Below are 23,562 nucleotides of genomic sequence, written 5' to 3'. Positions count from 1 at the left end.
ATCACGGGCCGCATCAGCATAATGGTTGCCCTCAAAGGGCCTCTTGTATATGTAAAACTTAATAAAAGCAAATAGACGGTGCAATTTGCAAGTGCAGTTGCTGCAGAGCTTAGTAACTGAGGTACAGCTTCACTTTACAAAGAATACACATGCAGGGGACAAAAACCAGCATTTTTTGCTTGCACATGATTGGATGATGGAAGTCCCTTCATTTACTAAGCTCTGGAGCAACTGCACTTGCAAACTGTACAGTCTATTGCTTTTAGTAAGTCAACAGTTGATCCCGGGAATATCCGATTGCCTCTCAATGGAACAGGAAGGAATTTTTTTCCCCTGCAGGAGCAAATTGGATCCTGCTTTGCTGGGGTTTGCCAGGGGCGGACTGACCATTTGGAAACTCGAGCACTGCCGAGGGCCCGGGGTCAGTAGGGGGCCCCATGAGATGCCCCTGGTACCTTTTTCATAGGCTTTTTTGAGTTTGGGCAAGGACACAAGGGCCCCATGATCCCCTATTGCCCGGGGGTCCCCATGAGTTGTCAGTCCGCCCCTGGGATTTGCCTTCCTCTGGATCAACTGGAGTTATTCCCCTTGAGGTCATCACAGAGGACAAGGGGGCGCTCTTTACATCTGGAGGAAAAGAGATTTAATCCCCAAACACGGAAAGGTTTCTTCACAGTAAGAGCTGTGAGAATGTGGAATAGACTCCCTCCAGAGTTGGGTGTGGCCAGCTCAGTGGATTGCTGTAGGAAAGTCCTGGATTCTTTCTTGGATACACAGAATATAACTGGATAGAACATTTATAGGGAAAGTTGATCCAGGGAATATCCGATTGCCTCTCGGGGGATCAGGAAGGAATTTATCCCCTGCAGGAGCAAATTGGATTGTGCTTTGCTGGGTTTTTTTTTTTTTTGCCTTCCTCTGGATCCACTGTGGGTGTAGGATTATAACTTTTTTTTTTGTTGAACTGGATGGACTTTTGTCTTTTTTCAGCCAGACTAACTATGTAACCCCAGGATGTCCAAAGCACCCCCACCCCCTCTTACATCAGATGTCAAGAGCCTCCTCCCCCCCCCCCCAGGGGCATATTTACCACAAGGCATTTGCCTAGGGCGACATTTTTCAGGGGGGGAAGCGTTGCCCCCCTGAAAGAAGGGATGGAAGAAGGGACACACGCAGCATGGGGACCAGGTGGGATCTGAGAGAGGCTGCGGGCTGCTTGATGGTGTATACAGAGGCTGACTCTTGTTCCCGGGGATGTCCGGAGCTGTGAAGGTGAGTGTCTTCTCTCTCGCCGGGGTGGGGGGGTTGTCAGTGTATGGGGGGCTGTGGAAGTGGAAGGTTCTCTCCGGCGGAGGTGGGGGGGGGGGCTGGAGTGTTGTTGGTCAATGTCAGGCTCTCTTTGTGGGGGAGGGAGATGTTGGTCAATGCTAGGGTCTCTCCATGATGGGGGGGTTGAGGGGAGCCAATTTTTGTGTTGCCTAGGGCAGCATGAAACCTAAATACATCACTTCTCCCCCCATCAGAAGTCACAAGTCCCTAACCCTCTCTTGCATCACAGTGCACTCCCCTCACCTTGTGCTGCTGCCAGGAAGAAATTGGGGGCGGAAAGTGCAGGGTCTGGAGGAGGATCAAAGGAGGGCTGGAGTCATCTGCCAAAGTCTACTGAATGCTGAGACCAGGGGAGGCACGAGGGTGCTGAGACCAAAGCAGAGACGAGCGGGTGCTGTGGCTGCACAGAGAAACGCAGGATCTGGAGGAGGAGTTCTGTCCTCCTCTCTGCTGCCAACTGCTGAGACAAGGTAGGGACTGAGAAGACAAGGGGGGTTCCGCAGCTGTAAAAGAGGTGCGGGGGTCACATGAAATGGCCTGGAGGGCCAGATTCAGCCCGCGGGCCTTGCGTTTGACACATCCTGCAGAGAGTACTGAAAAATGTTGTTTTGTCATTTCACATCCTTGACATATGTGAGAAAATGAACTGTAAGCTCCCATTCAAACTTGACCAATTTGTCAAATGTTTCCCAAAGTACGCCAACGCTCTTCTTTGGGCAGAAATGCGTGTTTTGGCCCCGTATGCCTCAAAGAAAAATGCAGCTGAAAACTCGTGACACGTTTTTGAACATTTTTTACCTGCTTTTGCACCTAAGTTATATGAACAAAATGGAGGATTCAGGAGTGTCCATGCTGGATTTGGACTTTCATCTGCCTGGTGAGGGCCCACAAGAACCTGTATGACCGTAGTGATGCCCATTATAGGAACCGTGGCGGCGGGGGCCTGGGAGGTCATTGCCATGGCAGACATGGCTGAAGAGTTCCCTTAGCACAAGGCACCAGAGAGGAAAATCCGGAAGCAGCTACAAGGGAGACAGTGACATATATCATAGAGATTACTGCTTTCCATTGGTCTACACCAGTGGTCTCCTTACTGGGTTTGCCTTTATCCAGCCCTTGGGGGTTCCCCCCACTGACATTACAAAATGGGGCATAATTCCTGCCACTGACACCAACAGTGGGGCACTATTCCTCTCACTGACACCAGTGATGGGGCACTATTTGGCCCACTGACACAAACAATGGAGTACAACTCCTCCCACTAACTCCAATAATGGGGTACTATTCCTCCCACTGACACCAACGATGGGACACTATTCATCTCATGGACACCAATAATGGGGCACTATTCCTCCCACTGACACCAATGATGGGGCACTATTCCTCCCACTGACACCAATGATGGGGCACTATTCCTTCCACTGACACCAATGATGGGGCACTATTCCTCCCACTGACACCAATGATGGGGCACTATTCCTCCCACTGACACCAACGATGGGACACTATTCATCTCATGGACACCAATAATGGGGCACTATTCGTCTCACTGACACCAATGATGGGGCACTATTCTTCCCACTGACACCAATGATGGGGCACTATTCCTCCCACTGACACCAATGATGGGGCACTATTCCTCCCACTGACACCAACGATGGGACACTATTCATCTCATGGACACCAATAATGGGGCACCATTCCTCCCACTGACACCAACGATGGGGCACTATTCGTCTCAATGACACCAATGATGGGGCACTATTCCTCCCACTGACACCAACGATGGGGCACTATTCCTACCACTGACACCAATGGTGGAGCACTATTCTTCTCACTGATATCAACAATGGGACACTATTCCTCCCACTGATACCAATGATGGGGCACTATTCTCACTGACACCAACAACGGGGCACTATTCTTCTCAAAGACACCAATGATGGGGCATTATTCCTACCACTGACACCAATGATGGGGCACTATTCCCCCCACTGACACCAAAAATGGGGCATTATTCCTCCCACTGACACCAATGATGGGACACTATTCTTCTCACGGATGGGACACTATTCCTCCCACTGACACCAATGATGGGGAATTATTCTTCTCAAAGACACCAATGATGGGGCACTATTCCCCCCACTGACACCAATGATAGGGCACTATTCCTTACACTGAAACCAATGGTGGAGCACTATTCCTCCCACTGACACCAATGATGGGGCACTATTCCCCCCACTGACACCAATGATGGGGCACTATTCCTCCCACTGACACCAATGATGGGGCACTATTCCTCCCACTGACACCAATGATGAAGCACTATTCCTCCCACTGACACCAATGATGGGGCACTATTCCTCCCACTGACACCAATGATGAGGCGCTTTTCCTCCCACTGATACCAATGATGGGACACTATTCCTCCCACTGACACCAATGATGGGACACTATTCCCCCCACTGATGACAATGATGGGGCACTATTCTGACTGACATCAACAATAAAGCACTATTCCTCCCACTGACACCAACGATGGGGCACTATTCTTCTCACTGATGGGGCACTATTCCCCCCACTGACACCAATGATAGGGCACTATTCCCCCCACTGACACCAATGATGGAGCACTATTCCTCCCACTGACACCAATGATGGGACACTATTCCCCCCACTGATGACAATGATGGGGCACTATTCCTCCCACTGACACCAATGATGGGACACTATTCCCCCCACTGATGACAATGATAGGACACTATTCCTCCCACTGACACCAATGATGGGTCACTATTCCTCCCACTGATACCAATGATGGGGCACTATTCCTCTCACTGACACCAATGATGGGACACTATTCCCCCCACTGATGACAATGATGGGTCACTATTCCTCCCACTGATACCAATGATGGGTCACTATTCCTCCCACTGACACCAATGATGGGGCACTATTCCTCCCACTGACACCAATGATGGGGCACTATTCCTCCCACTGACACCAATGATGGGGCACTATTCCTCCCACTGATACCAATGATGGGGCACTATTCCTCTCACTGACACCAATGATGGGACACTATTCCCCCCACTGATGACAATGATGGGGCACTATTCCTCCCACTGACACCAATGATGGGGCACTATTCCTCCCACTGATACCAATGATGGGGCACTATTCCTCCCACTGATACCAATAATGGGGCACTATTCCTCCCACTGATACCAATGATGGGGCACTATTCCTCCCACTGACACCAATGATGGGGCACTATTCCTCCCACTGACACCAATGATGGGACACTATTCCTCCCACTGACACTAATGATGGGGCACTATTCCTCCCACTGACACCAATGATGGGGCGCTATTCCTCCCACTGATACCAATGATGGGGCGCTATTCCTCCCACTGATACCAATGATGGGGCACTATTCCTCCCACTGATACCAATGATGGGGCACTATTCCTCTCACTGACACCAATGATGGGGCACTATTCCTCTCACTGACACCAATGATGGGACACTATTCCCCCCACTGATGACAATGATGGGGCACTATTCCTCCCACTGATACCAATGATGGGGCACTATTCCTCCCACTGACACCAATGATGGGGCACTATTCCTCCCACTGACACCAATGATGGGGCACTATTCCTCCCACTGATACCAATGATGGGGCACTATTCCTCCCACTGACACCAATGATGGGGCACTATTCCTCCCACTGACACCAATGATGGGACACTATTCCTCCCACTGACACTAATGATGGGGCACTATTCCTCCCACTGACACCAATGATGGGGCGCTATTCCTCCCACTGATACCAATGATGGGACACTATTCCTCCCACTGATACCAATGATGGGACACTATTCCTCCCACTGATACCAATGATGGGGCACTATTCCTCCCACTGATACCAATGATGGGGCACTATTCCTCCCACTGACACCAATGATAGGGCGCTATTCCTCCCACTGATACCAATGATGGGGCACTATTCCTCTCACTGACACCAATGATGGGACACTATTCCCCCCACTGATGACAATGATGGGGCACTATTCCTCCCACTGATATCAATGATGGGGCACTATTCCTCCCACTGATACCAATAATGGGGCACTATTCCTCCCACTGATACCAATGATGGGGCACTATTCCTCCCACTGACACCAATGATGGGGCACTATTCCTCCCACTGATACCAATGATGGGGCACTATTACTCCCACTGATACCAATAATGGGGCACTATTCCTCCCACTGATACCAATGATGGGGCACTATTCCTCCCACTGACACCAATGATGGGGCACTATTCCTCCCACTGATACCAATGATGGGGCACTATTCCTCCCACTGACACCAATGATGGGGCACTATTCCTCCCACTGATACCAATGATGGGGCACTATTCCTCCCACTGACACCAATGATGGGGCACTATTCCTCCCACTGATACCAATGATGGGGCACTATTCTGACTGACATCAACAATAAAGCACTATTCCTCCCACTGACACCAACGATGAGGCACTATTCTTCTCACTGATGGGACACTATTCCTCCCACTGACACCAATTTTAGAGGAGCTTTTCAAATTTTCAGACAACTTTTCAAAGATATACTTGGAAACTAAGTGCAATAATCGAGACCGAAATGACAAAACCTATATGACCTAAATTTTATAGCTTGGCCACTTTTTCTTTCTGTTAGTGACAACGGTCTACATCAGCCATTCTCAACCAAGGTTCCTCCAAAGGTTACTAGGGGTTCCTTGAGCTGCGGCCGATTGATGTTCCATCTGATGATGCCTCCATAGTTCTGGTTCCAACACCCCTTGACCCCTTCGGTCAGCAGCACGAACCTAGTGATCTTCTTAGCTGTCTGTAAGTTGGGAATCCCGACTACCACTGTATGGCTGCCCTTACATTCGTAGAACCTCATTAGAACATTTATGGAAAATCGTACAAATTGCTCGTCTGACCATTCGATGAAACTTTCATGGACTCGGCTCATTTTGAAAGACTTTTCATTCAAGTTCGATGTCGACATCTTGATATTGACAGATCGAAGATTATACTTCCAGTTGAAAAGTGAATGCGCATGGTAGCCAATTAAGATTTTTCTTGGCCAGGAACAAGTTCATCAGTTAGAAGTTCATTAGTACCCTTCAGATTTGCCAAACATTTTCCATCCTTGGCCTCCAATTTTTTTGCTCGTTCTGGTTGAATCTGATTGTCGAATCGCTCCCTTTAATGCGGTAGTAAACCACAGCTATAGAAAAAAGAAAAATGAAGAATCCCCTGCAAGATAATGGATCACATACTAGCACATTATGAAGGACTTACCTTGAAATGAAGCCCACCATCAGCGTGCTGCCACCACCGCTGAGGCTTCTATCTACACCCGGGCTTCCTTCTGGGTTCGCGAGCCCTGGCTGTCTGACTGGCTGAGCCACGATGATGTCACTCATGCACGTGGGAGGCCACGGCACAGTGTTCTGAAGGAGCGGCACGTGTGTGCCATTCCATCAGAGTGCATGCGCCAAGAAGAGCCAACCTCCTTCTCAGCCTACACAAATGCCTTTAGCAGAGGTTCCCCAAAACCTGAAAATTGATTTCAATGGTTCTTCTAGGGCAGTTGTCTCCACACCTCTGCCTGGGGGCCAAATGCGGCCCTTTGCATGCCTTTATCTGGCACTTGGGGCACTATTCCACCCTCTGACACCAGTGATGGGGCACTATTCCTCCCTCTGACACCAGTGATGGGGCACTATTCCTCCCCCTTGACACCGATGATGGGCACTTTTTCTCCCACCGACACCAATTATGGGACAGTATTCCTCTTGCGAACACCAATGATGGGGCACTATTCCTCCCACTGACACCAATGATGGGGCACTATTCCTCCCACTGACACCAATGATGGGGCACTATTCCTCCCACTGACACCAATGATGGGGCACTATTCCTCCCACTGACACCAATGATGGGGCCCTATTCCTCCCACTGACACCAATGATGGGGCCCTATTCCTCCCATTGACACCAATGATGGGGCACTATTCCTCTCACAGACACCAATAATGGGGCACCATTCCTTCCACTGACACCAATTACAGGACACTATTCCTCCCATGGACACTCACGATGGGGCAGTATTTCTTTCACAGACACCAGTGATGGGGCACTATTCCTCCAACTGACACCAATGATGGGGCACTATTCCTCCAAATGACACAAATGATGGGGCACTATTCCTCTCACAGAAACCAACGATGGGGTAGTATTCCTCTCTCAGACACCAATGATGGGGCACTATTCCTCCCACTGACACCAATGATGGGGCACTATTCCTCCCAATGACACCAATGATGGGGCACTATTCCTCCCAATGACACCAATGATGGGGCACTATTCCTCCCAATGACACCAATGATGGGACACTATTCCTCCCACTGACACCAATGATAGGACATTATTCCTTTCACTGACAGCAATGATGGGACACTATTCTTCTCACAGACACCAATGATGGGGCACTATTCCTCCCACTGACACCAATGATGGGGCACTATTCCTCCCACTGACACCAATGATGGGGCACTATTCCTCCCCCTGACACCAATGATGGGGCACTATTCCTCCCACTGACACCAATGATGGGGCACTATTCCTCCCACTGACACCAATGATGGGGCACTATTCCTCTCACAGACTCCAATGATGGGGCACTATTCCTCTCACAGACTCCAATGATGAGGCACTATTCCTTCCACTGACAGCAATGATGGGGCACTATTCCTCCCACTGATACCAATGATGGGGCACTATTCCTCCCACTGACACCAATGATGGGGCACTATTCCTCCCACTGACACCAATGATGGGGCACTATTCCTCTCACTGACACCAATGATGGGGCAATATACCTTCCACTGACAGCAATGATGGGGCACTATTCCTCCCACTGACACCAATGATGGGGCACTATTCCTCCCACTGACACCAATGATGGGGCACTATTCCTCCCACTGATACCAATGATGGGGCACTATTCCTCCCACTGACACCAATGATGGGGCACTATTCTTCTCACAGACACCAATGATGGGGCATTATTCCTCCCACTGACACCAATGATAGGGCACTATTCCTCCCACTGACACCAATGATGGGATACTATTCCTTTCACTGACACCAATGATGGGGCTTTGTTACAAATGCCATGACAATGTGTACTCCCACTGGCCCCACAGTCTGGCCCCTCTAATGTCTGAAGGATAGTAAACTGGCCCTTTGTTTAGAACATTTGGAGACCCCCCTGTCCTTGGGTAAAATGTTGAGATAGGTTGGTCTTCATCAGTTTCTTGGTCTAACAATTGTTACATCTCATAGTATTGGATTTGACATTCCTGTGGTCTCCTCTACATGGCATAGAGGTTGGATGTCTTTGGCTTCTCTAACAACCTATCACATGGACACGTGACATCAATGTATTTCCATGTCTGGAGCCCGGCTACAACACGCAATCCTCCGATTATAGCCAATCTCTCAGATAATCCCGCCTCTTCCATGGACCGCCTCCCGTGTTCCCGGTCTCGTTCACATATTAGTCTTCTGCTTGTCAGCAAATGCAAATATTTCCAACAAAACTTCTGTTGGTCAGTTTCACCGCGTGCAAATGTACAAAGAGCTGAGCAAACAGAATGTGATTCATGTGAAGAGTACACTTCTTTCAGTATTGTTTGTGTGCACACTGTGAGCGCTGGGCACACCCCTAGTGAGGGCCAGATTCCCTAGTGAGGGCCAGATTCCCTAGTGAGGGCCAGATTCCCTAGTGAGGGCCAGATTCCCTAGTGAGGGCCAGATTCCTTAGTAGTGAGGGCCAGATTCCTTAGTAGTGAGGGCCAGATTCCTTAGTAGTGAGGGCCAGATTCCTTAGTAGTGAGGGCCAGATTCCTTAGTAGTGAGGGCCAGATTCGCTAGTGAGGGCCAGATTCCCTAGTGAGGGCCAGATTCCCTAGTGAGGGCCAGATTCCCTAGTGAGGGCCAGATTCCCGAGTGAGGGCCAGATTCCCTAGTGAGGGCCAGATTCCCTAGTGATGGCCAGATTCCCTAGTGATGGCCAGATTCCCTAGTGAGGGCCAGATTCCCTAGTGAGGGCCAGATTCCCTAGTGAGGGCCAGATTTAGCAATAGACTGGTCCAAATGACAAAGACCAATGAGAATGAGTGAAATCTTTTGGTTCCTCTGGTAATTTATTAGGGCTGCTTTACACTTGATTCAACTTTAACTGCTTCAATGTGCTTTTTTGGTGTGTTTTTGATGCTCCGGTGATGCTTTTCTATTTGTTTAAAGGGGTCCAGCAGATCCCCAGCTCATTAGTACCCGTGTTCAGCAGATCCCCAGCTCATTAGTACCCTTGTTCATCAGATCACTTGCTCAGTAGTAATTCCCAGGGGTGCTGATCCCCCGCTCAGTAGTAACCCCAAGTTCTGCTAATCCCCCGCTCAGTAGTACCCCCAAGTTCTGCTAATCCCCCGCTCAGTAGTACCCCCAGCTCTTGTGATCTCACACTCAGTAGTACCCCCAGCTTTGCTGATCCCCTGCTCAGTAGTAACCCCCCAGCTCTGCTGATGCCTCACTCATTAGTACTTCCTGCTTTGCTGATCCCCTGCTCAGTAGTAACCTCCAGCTCTGCTAATCCCATGCTCAGTAGTAACCCCCCAGCTCTGCTGATGCCTCACTCAGTAGTACCCCCTGCTTTGCTGATCCCCTGCTCAGTAGTAACCTCCAGCTCTGCTGATCCCATGCTCAGTAATAAGCCCCAACTCTGCTGATGCCCACTCAGTAGTACCCCCAGCTTTGCTGATCCCCTGCTCAGTAGTAACCCGCAGCTCTGCTGATCCCATGCTCAGTAATTAACCCCACCTCTGCTGATGCCCCACTCAGTAGTACCCCCAGCTTTGCTGATACCCTACTCAGTAGTAACCTCCAGCTCTGCTGATCCCATGCTCAGTAATAAGCCCCAACTCTGCTGATGCCTCACTCTGTAGTATTCCCCGCTTTGCTGATCCCCAGCTCGGTAGTAACCACCAGCTCTGCTGATCCCATGCAAAGTAAGCAGCCCCATCTTTGCTGATACCCTACTCAGTAGTACCCCCAGCTCTGCTGATCCCCTGCTCAGTAGTAACCCCCAGCTCTTCTGATCCCATACTCAGTAATAAGCCCCAGCTCTGCTGAGCCCATGCTCAGTAGTCACTCCTAGCTCTACTGATCCTCTGATGTGCCAATCCTCCTCTCTCTATGGCCCCCACTATATTGCTCCCTCGCTGCGCACCACACGTGACATTGCTAGTTTCTCCTGCTTTAGCCCCCCAGCTCTGCTGATCCTCTACCACTCCGGTCCTCGCTCACCTTTCCGCTATAGCGTTCCCATGTTACCTACCATGTGTGCCATCTGATAGTTGCTCCGCTCCAGTCCAGACCCTGCTCACCTTTCTGCTGCTCCACACTGCACACCAGATGTGACGTCGGCACCAGATACTCCCAGAATATATACACAAGGACCGGAAGTGACTGCTGATGGTGTCTTTCTGGTTTGCTTGTTGGTTTCCCAGTGCATCCTGGGATATCTCAGACCTGCAATACCTCCAAAACAAACTCTGAATAAAAGCCCCTCAAAAGCTGCAGGTGCTGTTAGCGAGCGTTGTCATAGACTTCTATGGAGGCTTTGGAGACTCTTTGAAGGACCAAGAAAGCGACATGGAGTATAATTTTTGAAGCAAAGATGTGAACAGGACGGTAAGGTGACCATATTATTTAGTGAGAGGAGCTTTGACTGGCATTCAGAGCGTGTCCAATGGCACATTTTGAAGCAAATTTAAACAAGTCCTTACTGCCATGAGCCTTGGGTGGTTTCCAGTCCATAGATGACTGTATGGGGTGGATGAAGAGCAAGAGGGATCATCAAAGTTAGAGTCAGGGGGGACCCTGCCCAGGCCCTCAAAGTTTGTATGAAGCAGCACTTGGTAAAACCTGGTTTAAAGCTTTTCTTGCGTTGGAGAAGCTCAGGAGAAGCTAAGGAGAAGCTCAGGAGAAGCTCAGGAGTGCCACCTGAGCCACTGGAGCTTACAGGTTTCCAATAAAAGTCTTAAAACCAAAGCAGCACATGAAGATGTGGAAGGGAATGGGAAGGAGCCAGGAGTAGAGGGAAAAAATAAAAATATAGAAACACTTTTTCTACAGATAACCCATTTCTTCTACATCTACCGCCTCAACTGCAATTTTACCCCCCTGGAGGTATTCCCGAGTGTAGCTCGGGGTAAAGTTGCAGCACCACAAGCGGTAACCCTGAGCCATACTTGGGAACAGGGGCGGACTGACAACTCATGGGGCCCCTGGGCAATAGGGGATCATGGGGCCCCTGTGTCCTTGCCCAAACTCAAAAAAGCCTATAAAAAGGTACCAGGGGCATCTCATGGGGCCCCTGACTGACCCCGGGACCTCGGGCAGTGCCCGAGTTTCCAAATGGTCAGTCCGCCCCTGATAGTGTCCCATTGTTGGTGTCAGTGGGAGGAATAGCACCCCATTATTGGTGTCAGTTGGAGGAATTGTACTCCATTGTTTGTGTCAGTGGGCCAAATAGTGCCCCATCATTGGTGTCAGTGAGAGGAATAGTGCCCCATCACTGGTGTCAGTGGGAGGAATAGTGCCCCATCATTGGTGTCAGTGGGAGGAATAGTGCCCCATCATTGGTATCAGTGGGAGGAATAGTGCTCCATCATTGGTGTCAGTGGGAGGAATAGTGCCCCATCATTGGTATCAGTGGGAGGAATAGTGCCCCATCATTGGTGTCAGTGAGAGGAATAGTGCCCCATCATTGGTATCAGTGGGAGGAATAGTGCCCCATCATTGGTGTCAGTGGGAGGAATAGTGCCCCATCATTGGTATCAGTGGGAGGAATAGTGCCCCATCATTGGTGTCAGTGGGAGGAATAGTGCCCCATCATTGGTATCAGTGGGAGGAATAGTGCTCCATCATTGGTGTCAGTGGGAGGAATAGTGCCCCATCATTGGTGTCAGTGGGAGGAATAGTGCCCCATCATTGGTGTCAGTGGGAGGAATAGTGCCCCATCATTGGTATCAGTGGGAGGAATAGTGCTCCATCATTGGTGTCAGTGGGAGGAATAGTGCCCCATCATTGGTATCAGTGGGAGGAATAGTGCCCCATCATTGGTGTCAGTGGGAGGAATAGTGCCCCATCATTGGTATCAGTGGGAGGAATAGTGCTCCATCATTGGTGTCAGTGGGAGGAATAGTGCTCCATCATTGGTGTCAGTGAGAGGAATAGTGCCCCATCATTGGTGTCAGTGGGAGGAATAGTGCCCCATCATTGGTGTCAGTGGCAGGAATAGTGCCCTAATGTCAGTGGGGGGAATAGTACCCTAAGTGCTAGTTTCCAAATGGTCAGTCCGCCCCTGCTCGGGAATACACTGCAGCGTTGCTCCGGGATCTCTTATGCACTTACTTTGTCCTGTGCTCCCGCGATGTCCCCCCTGCAGTGTCCCCGGCAAAGTCCTCCGGCTGATTCCGGATCTGTCATCCAGGTTCCGTTCCCTGCGAGCGTCGGGACGTACGGGGGACGGAACTGGCGGGAAATTCAAACGTTAAAAAAGTGACATTCACTAAATCCACTAAAATCACATAGTATAACATTCCTGTATCAAACCATTTCACATACATTTTGTCCCGAGTGCTTTGTCCGGCGCCCTGCCTGCATTTTTACTGTTCTTTCTGCCTGGAAACTGAGAAACGTCCATGGCGTCCAAAAAGCGTCCCTTTAGGTCAGACGCGGTTTTAGACCGGCTAGAGAACAGCGATAGTAAATCAGAACCACTTGCAGAATTGAGTGATAATGATTCGTGGGGGAAATTCCTCATCAGACACTGAAAACGATTCTGCGACTGAGCTCAGCGATGTGAGAACTTGGCGCTCTATTTCACATTTCAGTGTTTTTGGTTTGATTATATTATTGAATTACATTTATTATTATTATATTATTATTTTTATGATTATTTATTATATTATAATTTATGATTTCATGTTTCAAGTTTTATCCTCCCCGGGATGTTTACTAGACTCTTGTTCGGACAGATTTCAGTGAGTTATTCCTACAAATTACAGCCTACAATAAAAAAACGACATATTTCCATGCAAAAAAATGTACCACTTTGAGCACAGAAATACTGACATCATCAGACCGCTAGGGAGGCTGCAGTTTTGTTTTGTTTTTTGTTTTTTTCATTCATATAATCCCAATGAATTTTGAAATGTTTTACTGAAAACGAAGGACCAGGATAAGAAATATATACATATACTGAAGGCAAAGAATAATAATGGAGGCCATCTATAGCCTCGGGTCCTATACCTCACCCAGACTTGGACCGCTCAGATATCACCTTCACAAAGAGGGAAACAAAGTCGGTGAGATTCAGAGTCTACCGCAATAAATGTTCAACAATCAGTCGGTGAGAAAACTAAATCCAGCGCATAGCAGGGATTATATAGTTCTTCTATTTCTCAAGAGCTCTGTTGGTGAGATCTGAGAGGTTCCCAGGTCTGTACACCCGTTGTGCCCATTATGAGGGGTTCCCACCATCCCTGTGCTGAGTTCCCAGGTCTGTACACCTGCTGTGCCCATTATGAGGGGTTCCTACCATCCCTGTGCTGAGTTCCCAGGTCTGTACACACACTTTGTTCATTATCAGGGGTTCCCACCATCCCTGTGCTGAGTTCCCAGGTCTGTACACACACTTTGTTCATTATCAGGGGGTCCCACCATCCCTGTGCTGAGTTCCCGGGTCTGTACACCCGTTGTGCCATTTATGAGGGGTTCCCACCATCCCTGTGCTGAGTTCCCGGGTTTGTGCACCCACTGTGCTCATTATGAGGGGTTCTCACCATCCCTGTGTTGAGTTCTCGGGTTTGTAGACCCGCTGTGCCCATTATGAGGGGTTCCCACCATCCCTGTGCTGAGTTCCTGAGTCTGTACGCCTGTCGTGCCCATTATGAGGGTTTCCCACTATCCCAGTGCTGAGTTCCCAGGTTTGTATGCCCGCTGTGCCCATTATGAGGTTTTCCCACCATTCCTGTGCTGAGTTCCCGGGTCTGTACACCCACTGTGCCCATTATGAGGGGTTCCCACCATTTCTGTGCTGAGTTCCCAGGTCTGTACACCCGTTGTGCCCATTATGAGGGGTTCCCACCATCCAAATGCTTAGTTCCCGGGTTTGTACACCCGCTGTGCTCATTATGAGGGGTTCCCACCATCCCTGTGCTGAGTTCCCGGGTCTGTACACCCACTGTGCCCATTATGAAGGGTTCCCACCATCCCTGTGCTGAGTTCCCGGGTCTGTACACCTGCTGGGCCCATTATGAAGGGTTCCCACCATCCCTGTGCTGAGTTCCCGGGTCTGTACACCTGCTGGGCCCATTATGAAGGGTTCCCACCATCCGAGTGCTGAGTTCCCAGGTTTGTACACCTTCTGTGCCTATTATGAGGGGTTCCCACCATCCCTGTGCTGAGTTCCCAGGTCTGTACACCTGCTATTCCCATTATGAGGGGTTCCCACCATCCCTGTGCTGAGTTCCCGGGTCTGTACACCTGCTGTGCCCATTATGAGGGGTTCCCACTATCCCAGTGTTGAGTTCCTGGGTCTGTACACCCGCTGTGTCCATTATGAGCGGTTCCCACCATCCCTGTGCTGAGTACCCGGGTCTGTACACCCGCTGTGCCCATTATGAGGGGTTCCCACCATCCCTGTGCTGAGTTCCCAGGTCTGTACACCTGCTATTCCCATTATGAGGGGTTCCCACCATCCCTGTGCTGAGTTCCCGGGTCTGTACACCTGCTGTGCCCATTATGAGGGGTTCCCACTATCCCAGTGTTGAGTTCTTGGGTCTGTACACCCGCTGTGTCCATTATGAGCGGTTCCCACCATCCCTGTGCTGAGTTCCCGGGTCTGTACACCCGCTGTGCCCATTATGAGGGGTTCTTACCATCTCATCCAAGACATGGGGTCATTAACTCTGAGAACCATTGATCAGAACTGTATTTTTTAGTATTTTGTGTTAATCATTGTCATCTTGATATTATATTTTCCAGCTTTCCTCGGACGATTCCTGAACGACTCGAATTTAATAACCAAAGAGTATAAAGAAGTAAGTCTGTTATTAATTTTTCATTATTCTTAAAAAAAAGAGTCAAGCTGCTAAAATGCGATATATAAAGGAAAAGTGTCTTTTCAGAGAGGTAATAGAAGTATTTTTCCTCATCCCCTTATGCAGGCCATAGACGGGAGAAAACCGGCCAGTTTTTAACAAAAACGAAAAATCGGTCGTTTAATAGGCCGACGTTACCACCAACAGTAAAAAAAATCGTCAGATTTTCTTCCCGTCTACAGCCGGCATTTAATTACTTCTGTCCCTGCAGAGAGCCCCGCTATTATATTTGACATTAAAAAGTATTGTGGTTGCAACAATGTATCCATTTGTATCCGTTTTGGATACAGATGGGTTTTTCGGATACAAATGGATACATTGTTGCAACCGCAATACTTTTTAATGTCAAATATAATAGCAGACTGGAATTCCTCTTCTTTCTCTTCTTCTGCTTCTTCCTCTTCTTTCTCCTCTTCTTCTTCTTCTTCTTTCTCTTCTTCTTCTTTCTCTTCTTCCTCTTCTTCTCCTTTCTCTTCTTCTACTTCTTTCTCTTCTTTCTTCTTCTTCTTCTTCTTCTTCTTCTTTCTGTTCTTCTTCTTCTTCTTTCTGTTCTTCTTCTTCTTCTTTCTCTTCTCTCTTCTTCTTCTTCTTCTTCTTTCTCTTCTTCCTCTTCCTCTTCTTTCTCTTCTTCTTCTTTCTCTTTTCTCTTCTTCTTTCTCTTCTTCCTCTTCTTCTACTTCTTTCTCTTCTTCCTCTTATTCTACTACTTTCTCTTCTCTCTTCTTCTTTCTCTTCTTTCTCTTCTCTCTACCTCTTCTTTCTCTTCTTCTTCTTTCTCTTCTTCTTCTTCCTCTTCTTTCTCTTCTTCTTTCTCTTCTCTCTTCTTCTTCTTTCTCTTCTTCTTCTTTTCTCTCTTCTCCTTCTTCTTTCTCTTCTCTTCTTCTTCTTTCTCTTCTCTCTTCTTCTTCTTTCTCTTCTTCTACTTCTGCTTCTTCTTCTTTCTCTTCTCTCTTCTTCTTCTTTTTCTTCTTCTTCTCTCACTTCTGCTTCTTCTTCTTCTTCTTCCTCCTCCTCTTCCTTCTTCTTCATCATCTTCTTCTTCCTTTTCATCTTCTTCCTCTTTCTCTTCTCTCTTCTTCTTTCTCTTCTCTCTTCTCCTTCTTTCTCTTCCTCTTCTTTTTCTTCCTCTTTCTCTTCTAATTTTTTTTCTTCTCTTTCTTCTTCTTTTTTTTTTTCTTCTTCTTCTTCTTTTTCTTGCAGGTCACGGCTCATGCGCAGATTTTTTATTGGTAAAAAGATCGGCCGATTTGCCCATCATTGCCGTGAAATGTTTTTTCCAACTTTACCGATCAAAAAAATCTGACAAAATCCAGAAAAACGGCCGACCAATTAACCCACTAATGGTGTGAAAATCGGCCGATTTTCGACCTGTCTATGGCCTGCAGTAGTGATGGTAAACCATGTTAATGCCTGAACACAATTTTGCAGCTATAGTGATAGTAAAACTGGTCATGGATGTTTCTTTTTTTTTTTTAATTATTATTATTAACAAAGGAAAACTGGTCCAAAATATAAAAAAAAAAAAGAAGAAATATCATTATTTAAGAAATGTAGCTTTATATTTCTTGCTACTATCATAACCGGCCACCAAAGAACAACTCAAAATAAATTCTCCTGCTCCTGACGATCGCGGCGATACCACATATGTGGACGTTTACTGGTACCAGGAGCAGGGCGGGCTGACAACTCATGGGGCCCCAGGGCAATAGAGGATCATGGGGCCCCTGTGTCCTTGCCCACACTCAAAGCACACCCAAAAAAGCCTATGAAAGGCACCAGGGGAATTTCATGGGGCCCCCTACTGACCCCCGGGCCCTCGCGCAGTGCCCGGGTGCCCAAATGGTCAGTCCACCCCTGACCCGGAGTATGGCCCAGAAACAATGGGGCCCAGTTTGCTTTTCTTTCTTTTTTATCCCGCCTGAAACATACTGACACTGATACTTAATAATTGCTTGGTGTTTTTTTTTCAAATTCTGTCCAAAATATACTGACCGTGACCTTTGACCTTTACTTGACCCAAACACTAACCCTGGCACTGACCTAGATCAAACCTTGATCTAGTTATTTTTTTTTTCCTCTGGAGAATGTTTTCCATGAATTGAGGAAATGCAAAGTGTTCTCTGAATAGCTATGAGCCCAGCAGGTGACCTCCTGTGTTCACAATGTAGCGGGGCAGCCGCTCAGCACGGGACCTGGAAACTAGCCATGATCACTGGAGTGTCTCTTCCTACTATAGTGATTTTTAACTACCACAGGGATCTTCAACATGCATATCTGCAATGCTCCACGTTTGACCAATATAACGAGCAATAATAGCCAAATCTAAACTTCAGTTTTAACGGGTCAGTTCACATTCACCAAAAAAATTACAGCACGTGACCTGGAAACTAGCCATGATCACTGGAGTGTCCGTTCCTAGTACAGTAGTTTCCAAATTCCACGGGGATCCTCCACATGCATACAGTATCTGCAATGCTCCAAGCTTGACCAATATAACAAGCAGTAATAGCCAAATCTAAACTTCAGCTTTAATGGGTCAGTTCACATTCATCAAAAAAATTGCAACACGAAGACCGGAAACTAGCCATGATCACTGGAGTGTCCATTCCTAGTACAGTAGTTTCCAGATTCCACGGGGATCCTCAACATGCATATCTGCAATGCTCCAAGCTTGGCCAATGTAACCAGCAATAATAGCCAAATCTAAACTTCAGCTTTAACTGGTCAGTTCACATTCACCGAAAAAATTACAGCACGGGACCCAGAAACTAGCCATGATCACTGGAGTGTCGCTTCCTACTACAGTGATTTTTAACTACCACAGGGATCTTCTACATGCATACCTACAATGGCCCAAGCGCCACCTCATCCAATCAGAGAATGCTTTGCAGTATTTGAGGAAAGGCAAAGCGTTCTCTGAATGGTGCTTGTGCCCAGCAGGCGACCTCCTGTGCTCACAATGTAGTGGAGCAGCCTCTCAGCATGTGACCCGGAAACTAGCCATGATCACTGGAGTGTCATTCCTAGTACAGTAGTTTCCAGATTCCACGGGGATCCTCCACATGCATATCTGCAATGCTCCAAGCTTGACCAATGTAACCAGCAATAATAGCCAAATCTAAACTTCAGCTTAACAGGTCAGTTCACATTCACCAAAAAAATTACAGCACGGAACCTGGAGACTAGCCATGATCTCTGGAGTTTCTCTTCTACTATAGTGATTTTTAACTACCACAGGGATCTTCTACATGCATACCTACAATGGCCCAAGCTCCGCCTCATCCAATCAGAGAATGCTTTACATTATTTGAGGAAAGGAAAAGTGTTCTTTGAATGGTGCCTGTGCCCAGCAGGTGACCTCCTCTGTTCACAATGTAGCAGGGTATCTGCTCAGCACGGGACCCAGGAACTAGCCATGATCACTGGAGTGTCCGTTCCTCTATAATGGTTACCAGATTCCACGGGGATCTTCCACTTGCACATCTACAATGCACTAAGCTTGGCCAATGTAACGAGCAATAATAGCCAAATCTAAACTTCAGCTTTAACTGGTCAGTTCACATTCACCAAAAAAATTGCAGCATGGGACCTGGAAACTAGTCATGATCACTGGAGTGTCTGTTCCTACTACAATGGTTTCCAAATTCCACGGGGATCTTCCACTTATATATCTACAATGCTCCAAGCGTGACAAATGTAACCAGCAATAATAGCCAAATCTAAACTTCAGCTTTAACAGGTTAGTTCACATTCACCAACAAATTAGAAACTAGCCATGATCACTAGAGTGTCACTTCCTACTATAGGAATTTTAACTTCCACAGGGATCTTCTACATGCATACCTTCAATAGCTCAGGCTCCACCTCAACCAATCAGAGAATGCTTTACATTATTTGAGGAAAGGCAAAGTGTTCTCTGAGTAGCACCTTTGCCCAGCAGCTGGCCTCCTGAATTCAGAATGCGACAGGGCAGCCGCTCAGCACTGGACCCGGAAACTAGCCATGATCACTGGAGTATCCGTTCCTATTACAGTAGTTTCCAAATTCCATGGGGATCTTCCACATGCATGTCTACAGTTCTCCAAGCTTGACCAGTATAACTATGCAGTATTAGCCAAATCTAAACTTCAGCTTTAGAGGCTCAATTCACCTTCACCAAAAAACCTGCCTATTCGGGTAAGGGGTGTCTTTAGCTAAAAAAACAAATGTGTAATTTTGACCAAAGTTGGATAATATCCTTGCTATAGGTTAACGCCATTTACATATCTCCAAAAGTCTGGCCAAAAACTCCCAGATATGGTATCATCCAGTCCTGCCTTGTTGCTAGGATGTTGCTAAGACACTCCCAGCCACTTTAACTCCCCTTACATGGGTTCTCTCTCCCCTGTTGCAGTAACTCTGAGCTCAGCGATGGAGGAGATAGTAGACCACACATGTTGGGAGCTGTGACGGGAGTGACTTTGGGTGGGGGGGTCCATGGAACACAGCTCACTTTGGAGAGGTGGGGAGACCCCCGTCTCAGCTCCCCATATCCCTCTTATGTGTAAGTCACCCTGTGCCTGTTAGGGGTGCAGGGTGAAATGTCCTGATATTGTGTAGACACGTATAGGAGATAGGTGGGGGGTTATGGATTGTTTGGTTTTATGGGGTTGCATCCCATTCTATTGTGTGTCTTGCTTGGGAGCAAACAATATGGGATGTATGTGTTTGTGTATTGGCTTGGTGGGGGGCGTCTGCTGATGTTTTTCTTGCTGCTTGATTTGATTTGCCCCTCTCTGTATCCTTATACAGGGAGGGGGGGTTGTTCCCTTGAATGTATATATCTTGTGTCTGTGTTAAAATAAAGCAGTCTATTTCCTGGTTTCGCTCAAGAGTGGTGTCCGTGGATCTGTGTTCGGACAGGGAAGCGGAAGTCTAACGGAAATACCCTAGTGCAGTCGGGGTCCGGTTCCGTTACAGGAGCTTTTTTCTGTGATGGTGGAGGTGAGCAGGAACAGCTAGGAGTGTCTTAGCAACATCCTAGCAACAAGGCAGGATGGGATGATGCCATCTCTGGAAGTTTTTTTTAGCCAGTCTTCAGGTGGTACGTAAATTACCTACACCTATAGCAAGGGCGTTATCCAACTTCAGCCAAAGTTGCGCAGTTTGTTTTATCTACAGGTGCCCCTTACCTGCATAGGCAGCTTTTTTGGGTAAGATGAACTAACCCTTTAGGCTGGCTTCCAAAAAAGACTGTAGGCTGGTCAAGTTCAGCTGGATGCTGATTACATGCCTGTCTATATCCCTTCTCGCATTAACATTGTTGCTCATCAGTCATTTAGTAAAACCCTTTCTGACTTACCAGCCCTTTTGTAGTAGAGGAACAGCTTGAACCTGGAAGGTCTGGCCACCACATACACTTGGGAGACGGTTTACGGATGGCTGCCATTGTCTTCAGGTGCGCTCACTTCCTCCTTCACATCTGCGCCTTTCATTGTTTATGGCGTTCAGTCCCAGGAGGTCATTGTGTGAGCTGTAAACTTGCAGATGTATGTTAGATAAGACATCCTGCTTGTGCTGTCCATGGCCGACAGACTGCAAGTGGGGAATGCCCAGAATTATTTTATGCTCATTCTCTTCCTCCTTTATGTATAGAGAACCGTCTGCCATCAGCCAATGCTGAGAAACCTTCAAGACGGAGTTTAATCTGCTTATACACGGCTCAAAAAAATGAAAGGAAGACTGTAATCAGAGTCTAGCATCGAGTCAAAGAAACTCCTGGTCAGTGAAGTCGCAGAGGGGGGTGGTAATCAGTTTCAGCTGCTTTGGTGTTAATGAAATTAACAACTGGTGCACTAGATAGGCAACAACGAGACGACCCCCAAAACAGGAATGGTTCTACAGGTGGAGGCCACTGACATTTTTTTCCCCTACTCATCTTTTCTGACTGTTTTTCACTAGTTTCACATTTGGCTAGGGTCAGTGTCACTACTGGGAGCATGAGGCCATACCTGGACCCTACAGAGGTTGCACAGGCAGGCCAACTCCTCCAGGATGGCACATTATTACGTGCCATTGCCAGAAGGTTTGCTGTGTCTCCAAGCACAGTCTCAAGAGCATGGAGGAGATTCCAGGAAACAGGCAGTTCCTCTAGGAGAACTGAACAGGGCTGTAGAAGGTCCTTAACCCATCAGCAGGACCGGTATCTGCTCCTTTGTGCAAGGAGGAACAGGATGAGCACTGCCAGAACCCTACAAAATGACCTTCAGCAGGCCACTGGTGGGAATGTCTCTGACCAAACAATCAGAAACAGACTTCATGAGGGAGTCCTGAGGGCCCGACGTCCTCCAGTGGGCCCTGTGCTCACTGCCCGGCACCATAGAGCTGGATTGGCAATTGCCATTGAACACCAGAATTGGCAGGTCCACCACTGGCACCCTGTGCTTTCCACAGATGAGAGCAGGTTCACCCTGAGCACGTGACAGATGTGAAAGGGTCTGGAGAAGACGTGGAGAATGTTCTGTTGCCTGTAACATGGTTCAGCATGACCGTTTTGGTGGTGGGTCAGTGATGGTCTGGGGAGGCATATCCATGGAGGGACCAACAGACCTCTACAGGCTAGACAATGGCACCCTGACTGCCATTAGGTATGGGGATGAAATCCTTGGACCCATTGTCAGACCCTATGTTGGTGCAGTGGGTCCGGGGTTCCTCCTGGTGCAGTGGGTCCTAGGGTCCTCCTGGTGCAGTGGGTCCTGGGTTCCTCCTGGTGCACAATAATGCCAGGCCTCATGTGGTGAGAGTATGCAGGCAGTTCCTGGAGGATGAAGGTATTGATCCCATTGAATGGCCCCCACGCTCGCCTGACCTAAATCCAATAGAACACCTCTTGAATACCATGTCTGGGCCCATCTGATGCCACCAGGTCACACCTCAGACTGCGCAGGAGCTCAGTGATGCCCTGGTCCAGATCTGGGAGGAAATCCCCCAGGACACCATCCGTGGCACATGTAAAGTTCTCTTCTGCTCCCCATGGCTCAGTATCTAGCCTTCCAGTGGAAAAGTGAGGTGCCTGGCTGTGTGTGCTAAGTGGGGAAATAGGACTGCATTCACCAGCGCCTCCTACGGGGGTGCGTTACATCTGTACAATGCAGGATGATCTGGGTTGGTAGGAGGGTCCAGCAGGGCACTGTACACCAAGGTGAAGTGAAATCGAGGTCTTTAAAAGTCCCATTCTCTTCCAGGTGCTGATGTATGAAGTTGGCTATCTGGTGGCTCTCGCCATAGGCTTGCTCTTCATTATCCTGATGACGCTGGTGGGACTGTTCTTCCCTTGCTGCCGCTGCTGCGGGAACTGCGGTGGGAAGATGTACCAGAAGCAGACCAAGAGGATGACCTGCAAGAGGCGCTTCATCTACTTCTTCCTGCTGATCATCACTCTCGTCATCCTGTGAGTACCGACCCCTATACCTACCCCATCCAAATCTACACCATGCTATCCTATTCCATCCTATACCTACCCCATCCCATCCTACCCCATCCTTTCCTACCCCATCCCATCCTACCCATCCTATCCTATTCCATCCTATACCTACTCCATCCTATCCTACCCCATCCTATCCTACCCCATCTCATCCTACCACATCCTATCCTACTCCATATCATCCTACCCCATCCTATCCTACCCCATCTCATCCTACCCCATCCTATCCTACTCCATACCATCCTACCCCATCCTATCCTACCCCATCCTATCATATTGCATCCTATACCTACTCCATCCCATCCTACCCCATCTCATCCTACCCCATCCTATCCTACCCCATCCCATTCTACACCATCCTATCATATTCCATCCATTTACCTACTCCATCCCATCCTCCCCCATCCTATCCTACCCCATCATTTCCTACCCCAATCCATCCTACCCCACCCCATCCCATCCTACCCCATC

The 23,562-nt window shown here is 48.3% G+C and overlaps 1 protein-coding gene across 1 annotated transcript in view; it reads left to right on the top strand.

The window, feature by feature from the left end:
- LOC149449999 (prominin-1-A-like) overlaps window positions 1–23,562 on the top strand; it is a 202,331-nt gene that overhangs the window by 101,590 nt on the left and 77,179 nt on the right. Inside the window, exons 3-4 of the mRNA XM_089692505.1 lie at window positions 15,514–15,569; window positions 22,853–23,058. Coding sequence (XP_089548631.1) covers window positions 15,514–15,569; window positions 22,853–23,058 — 262 coding nt within the window. The remainder of the gene's footprint in view (window positions 1–15,513; window positions 15,570–22,852; window positions 23,059–23,562) is intronic.

This window comes from Staurois parvus, unplaced genomic scaffold (genome assembly GCF_062004578.1).
Source record: "Staurois parvus isolate SC_StPar_1 unplaced genomic scaffold, SC_StPar_1.0 ptg000587l, whole genome shotgun sequence".
NCBI classification, from domain to species: domain Eukaryota; kingdom Metazoa; phylum Chordata; class Amphibia; order Anura; family Ranidae; genus Staurois; species Staurois parvus.
Note: the sequence above shows the minus strand (reverse complement) of the source record. Positions and strands in the feature narration are given on the sequence as shown.